We start from the raw sequence: 6,210 nt of genomic DNA on the forward strand, positions 1-6,210 counted from the left end.
GCAAAGCCCCGTTGCACTTAGAGAGACCCACACGTCAACAACAAAGAGCCTATCTGCGACTAACCTAGAATAGGTAAATCAATTTGATCCTTGTTGCAATAAATAAATCATGAGAAAAATTAATTAAATAAGAAAATGGTTCAAATTTTAGTATTTACTTCGAAGATCATTTTAAACACTTAAAATTTCTTCAAGAAACATGATTTTATGTTATTTTAAATAGGAATGTTTAATAACCGTTATTTTTTTACTTATCTGCTGCACTTCTGGTATTCTGTTTGTAAATTTCCGTTACTTGAGTGAAAAATTTATCATTTAACAACCGAAGGAATGAAGTGTGTTGAAATATCTACTACCCCAGTGTGTCACGGTCATAGGTTAGGAAAGGAGAAATGAGTGAATCAAAGGGAATTGTTCCAAGGAGCATCCTTGAGGTACACGACAGAAAGTACTTACAAAGCTAAAACTTAAATACATTGTTCATAGTGACTATCTAGAGGCGACTTTCAAGATGGCCTCCGATGTAAAGAAAGTCATAGCCAAGGCGATACCTGTCCACGCATATCATAAAACTAAAGTCCTTTCAGTGCTGCCGCAACTTCGAGGCAGCTTTCTAATCGGTTATCGGTTTTTCATACATTTAGCCATTCAGTCTCAACATTGCAAAATTATTTGGGAATAATATTTTCCTCAATTCATCTGAGTACATATTGAACATAAACATAAACACCTTGCAATTGGGCAAATTTATGTACTCCTATCAAATCTCGACCCTTCCCGTTCACTGTAAGCAAACAAAATTGTTTTATTGAAAAATTCAAATACATTCCTATTATATAAGAAAATGTAAGTCCTTCCAATTACTTTACTGCAGAACTAATATTAAATAATTCTCCGCGCTTTTTATCAAGGTCATAAGTTTTACAATTCTCCTAATTACGATCTTGTTTCTGCCAGGTTACCCCCCCCCCCCCCCCTTGCCTATACGTATACTTTTAATAAAAGACTTCAAGGTATTATTTGTAAGAATTATTAACTTCTTACTAACCGAGCGCGAGGGTCGTACTGGGGAATATTGGCCTACAAACACAAGCCATATAATAATGTATAACGCAGTTGTTTATTGTTTCCTACGAAATTCATTTTTGTTAAAGATCTGAAGTGCGATCTGGCAACTTTTTGGCCTTTTATCTTATTTCATCTCTTCCATCTCTCTCAGTGCGTCTCGAGTATAAAAGCGAACAATGATTCGGGTTTTTTTGACCCATTTTGAGTTACACAAAATCGGATTGTTTCACATTTTTGGTATGACATGCGTTGATATCATTCTTTGGGAGATGGGAAGATACGTCAACCCAAAATGAACGGTGTTGGTTTTTCAATTTCTCGGAATAATTGCTTTCGTTTTCGGTTTTATACAACACTTCATTGAAATTCGTGTCATGCATGATCACTGTATAACAATATTTCTGCAATGTTAACTCAGTTGTATGTATAGTGATTATATAAGCAAAGTAAAACCCCGGGGAGGGGAGGGGGGTACTCCCTTATAAGGACTTAATGGAGACGTGCGGCCAGCCAGGGTATGTTTTTCGGGATTTTTGTCTTGAACAGGGTATCGAATTTATCATTTTTTGTCTTAATCAGGGTATCGATTTATCAATTTTTTCTTAAACTGGGTTAAATGTTTTAAACAGGGTATCAAAAATCGGAATTCTGTCTTAAAATGGGTAGGAAAATCAGCGATATTTGTCTTAAACAGGGTCAGGGTATGAGGGGCCGCGCCGCACCTCCCCAACCAGGGATACATCGAGTACCCCGTCCCCCCCCCCCCCCTTCCCCCGCCGGGAGTAAAATCCACAATAGGATTTTGACTTCTTACACACTGCGTGGCTTTTAGAGTTTCTATACAGAGGGCGGTTTTAAATGTAACTTACGCAAGGCGTTTGTTAGCCTCCTTCGCAGCCATTTTCAGGCTCGGACAAACCAAGCTTAAAAACAGCTGCGAAGGAGGCTGGGCGTTTGTAAAACGTCTTCGATTTCACAGATACACACGGCATTTGTAAGAGTAAGGTTACATAAGGCGCTTTTAAGAGTGTCACGTTACATGCACATTTTGTAAGGTTCTAATATGGCACGAGGCGTTCTTACACACACCCATTCTCTGCATTCTCTAACATAATGCGTTTTAATCAATGCATTGAAATAATCTCAATTTTCGCTGCCATCTTGATTTAGGGGGAAAACAGACTGAGTTTAAATTAGAGTAGATGGATTTTTTTGTCCAAATATATTAAGATTCTATAACCACTCTACAAAGCGATGGATTGCACAAATTTCACACAACTTATAATCATTCCACTTATCTTATTTACCCATCCGGTTGATATGCAAATAGCTGAGCGGGTATGCTACAGTTTATCACCCATAAATTATTACAAAAAGTCCAACATCCGAAAATTGGATGTTAATAATCCCATTATGGCAAAATAGATAGAAACATGCTTTTTTGCATGGTTTAACTAGCAAGCGTATTTTGCATATTTAAAGAGCGTTAATTTAGAAACACAGAATGATAAGGTAAAATACGTTTTTTATTTTAAATAAAAGGCTTCCTTACCACGCTTGAAATTCATTTCAGTACGGCCCTGCTTTCACTGCTTTCAATGGTTATAAAATCGTGAAATGACTTTTTCCACTTGGGTACACGAATTTTGGTATCACGGTTGAGTTTTAGTTTGTCTTTTGTTTCTTTCCGAGTTGTTTTGAAACATGGCAACTTAGAATTGAACAAAAACCGGATGTAATTGATTTACAATCCTCTAGGTCCTTTATTGCTTAATGATGAGTTAAAATATCAAAGACAGAGACAGTATGAACATTGTTTTCACAGTTTTAGGGAAAATGTAATGGCACTGTCTCTTTATTAGCCTGATAACCGTGAATGTTGGCATCCAGTTGTTGCAAGCAAGAGGTTTTTAGTTCATTTTGAATATCCATTTATTCATAACGGATTAATTGAGATCTTTTGACAAAAGACTCAGAATGAAAACAAAGGGAAATTTGAGCTCAAATCACAAATGTCATAAGTAACTGTAAGGTAGCTCAAAATATGCCTTCTTTTAAAACTCTAGGTAGGTAATCCTATGCAGTCTTTCGTCAGAGAAGCTACACCTTGTAAGAAATGAAAGCGTGAGAATACGGAAAAAGTGAGGGAGAGATCCTAACCCTAACCCTAATCTCACTTCGTCATTGCTTCTCAGTACAAAATGTGTTTTCTCCACAACGCACAAACACGGGCAGGTTTTGCAGTCTTCATCTTTTACGTATCTTCAGCCATCGCACTGTAAATTACAGCCCAGATGCCATGCCTATCATACATTTCTTACTATAGATCGCGGTAAATAGTGACCACTTTGCATCGGTGTTTGTTACTGCTGATTCAGTTAATCATCTACGTACAGTCTTTGGGTTTTTCTAAAGCGCATGCGCCTCGAAGGTCTGTATGAGCGGTGAGCACGAGGCCGTTGTTTTAAGGACGGTGCCTACTAATTAAAGATATTTTTGCCCCGGTGTGTGATTATGCAGGAAATGTAGATCTTAACAAGTGTTATTGAAATCCAAAAAGAAAATTGGGGTAACCACGCATTTTTTAAAGATAATTCATGAATAATATTTGTAATTTGCTGTAATGTATGGTGTTCTTTCTCAAATTGAAACTTAATTATCTCTCAAAAACACATGGTTACCCCCAATTTTCTTTTTGAATACTAAGAGTAGTTACTAAGATCTACTTTCTCCGGATAGTTTTAAACCGCGCAAAAATATCCCTGTATTAGTAAGCATCGGCGATAGGAAATCCGAGTATCTGGAGATGCGCAGAGCGTATGCGCAATAACAATAGTAGGCACCGTCCTTAAAACACGCAATTAAGCCGAAAGGAAAAGTAAGAGCTTTTTCTTGGTTCGAAGAATAAAAAATGTACTTCTTTCCTTTCAGGAAAACAAGAAGACTTTTCAGACAGCAACACACAAAGTTACATACTCAAGATTCGTCGGTTTTCACATAATCAGAATGAAGGAAATAGCTCTCGTCATTCTTGTTGCTGTCTTTGTAATCCCCGGTTTGGTTGTGGAGACTGACTGCGAGCCGTGGCCACCACGAGCAAAACCACACGCGCCAGTTGGACTTATTGCGGAAAGAATGCAGTTGCAGGAAAAGGTTGGAATGTGATAGAGCAGTTTTCAAAGGAGTGTCGTAAAACCAAAACCAAAGTAATTTACTTCGGCCAATCAAGAAGGTCGAAGACAATCCAGTAAACCAATCAAACCTCGAAGTAATTACACGTAGCCGACACAAAGCGCGGGAAAATGTGCACGTGCGAGCCACGATTGGTTTTGGTTTCACTTCTGATTGGTTGAAAAAGTGGCGCGAGTACTTTGAACCAACCACTGAGTGAAGTAATCATAAACCCAAGCAATTCGCTAATTACTTTCGACACTCAATCGAAAACCGCTCTATGTACCTTGGTTGAGTTACTTTTGTTGAAAATGGATACGCTGACTTGCTATTCATTTTGGACGGGGTCGATACGAATCGAAATTTTTACGAATCTTCTTGTGGATGATCTCATTCCGCATCATTCCTTTTACCCATCACATTTTGAAGGAGAATGTTTCTAGAAGTTTCTGCGATGTTTTGGTCAGTGGTATATGCGATTAAAAAAATTTCGAGGACCGAGGAAATGCTACATTGTGTCTCAAACAAAAGAAAACTGCCTCATATTATTTTTGCACAGAAACATACTGAAATCATTTTCCAAAAAGCTTGAACTTCCACTTCGACAGTATTGTTCAGATACGCAAACCTGGCCGAAGTGGCGAGAGTTTGAAACTTGTAAGCAATTTTGACATGTTCACAAGGTTGATCAGGAAAACACAAGTTTTAACATTTATCTTACCTGAACTTTCAGAGAGAAGCAAGAAGCATCCATCCATTCTTTGGACGTGACAAGAAGCCCTGGATGCCACAGCGCAGGTTAAAGAAGAATGAATGATCGCTGGTTTCCACGATAAATCACCCACAGCACCTCACTGATAACAGTGATTTTTTCTTTGCAATGAAATAGCTTAGTATCCTTCATATGTAACCACTTTGTAGACCTGCACACGCGGTGTTACCTTTTGGGACTCTCTAAATCCCCTATCAATACGTGCCTGATATTCCAGTCGAAGGAAAAACATCAATTTTTCAGGAACAGCCAATTCAGAATGAATCGTCTCATTCAAGAACTTCACTGACGATTCCTTTTGTTATTTTTTTCACATTACCAGTAGCAGATTCCATAACCTTACTGATAGCACGAGTAGCAGATTATCAAATCGGAAGTAATAAAGCTATGTCAACAAGATAGTGTTTGGTGACAGGGTGTCGTGTCCAAATATCTAATGTCGCACTGATGTAATCGTATTCCTTGAATACAATGTACCTTTGCAGACACGGTGCAGTGGAACTGGGCTCTTCAATAATCTTTGTAGGGGATGGTTTCTAAAGAAACTGCAGGGGCACCCAACGACCAATTTTTTATAAAATGTAATCTTATACCCCAGTTAATGAAAATAAATGTTATTAAGGTATTTTCAGGTGTTTTTCAGTGTTGCTGGGAAAACATTATCTGTTCCTTTTTCCCAGCAAGACACACAAGAAATTTCCCAGCCAGCTAGATAAAATTTATTTCCCAGCCAGGAATTCCGAGCACTTTCAAATCCCTCGATCGAAAACGACCCAACAAAAGCGACAAAACCGGGACAAAACAGGTTTTTTCCGCAAGCGCAATCACTCTGACCAAGCGTCGTATGTCTGTGACTACTCTCTGGGAGAGGGAAGGGCTCCTTTTTTTTTTTTTTTTTTTTTAGTCGTCCTCAGTCTTCAGAGTTTCTACAGCCAGCTCGGGTTGAAATGCAAGAAAAAGTCAGTAATTCCCAGGAAAAACCTCTATCAATAATAAATTTGCCAGCCAGCTCTTCAAAACACCTGCATTTTTGCCAGCCAGCAAGATTCCTCTGGGGAACAGATAATGTGAGGAACAAATTCGTTGGGTGCCCCTGATACTGTGGTGCTGCATCGATGGGGAAGTAGTATACAAAAATTTGGTTTTATCAACGGAGTTGATAATGTAAATTGACCACCATACAGAGATTCTAAAAGCTT

At 38.4% G+C, this 6,210-nt stretch overlaps 1 protein-coding gene across 1 annotated transcript; it reads left to right on the forward strand.

Annotated features, from left to right (window-relative positions):
• Nucleotides 1–392: 392 nt before the first annotated feature.
• On the forward strand, nt 393–5,410 carry LOC138010398 (uncharacterized). The gene is made up of 3 exons (XM_068857350.1): nt 393–434; nt 4,000–4,221; nt 4,973–5,410. The coding sequence occupies exons 1-3, from the start codon at nt 393–395 to the stop codon at nt 5,054–5,056; spliced, it is 348 nt and encodes a 115-aa protein (XP_068713451.1). The 3' UTR covers nt 5,057–5,410.
• The last annotated feature ends 800 nt before the right edge of the window (nt 5,411–6,210 follow it).

The sequence above is a fragment of the Montipora foliosa genome, chromosome 7 (assembly GCF_036669935.1).
Source record: "Montipora foliosa isolate CH-2021 chromosome 7, ASM3666993v2, whole genome shotgun sequence".
NCBI classification, from domain to species: domain Eukaryota; kingdom Metazoa; phylum Cnidaria; class Anthozoa; order Scleractinia; family Acroporidae; genus Montipora; species Montipora foliosa.

Coding starts and splice junctions, on each gene's coding strand:
- LOC138010398 (XM_068857350.1), top strand. CDS start 393: ATGAGTGAATCAAAGGGAATTGTTCCAAGGAGCATCCTTGAG. Junction 435..3,999: donor TTCCAAGGAGCATCCTTGAG/GTACACGACAGA, acceptor CTTTCCTTTCAG/GAAAACAAGAAGACTTTTCA. Junction 4,222..4,972: donor GAATGCAGTTGCAGGAAAAG/GTTGGAATGTGA, acceptor CTGAACTTTCAG/AGAGAAGCAAGAAGCATCCA.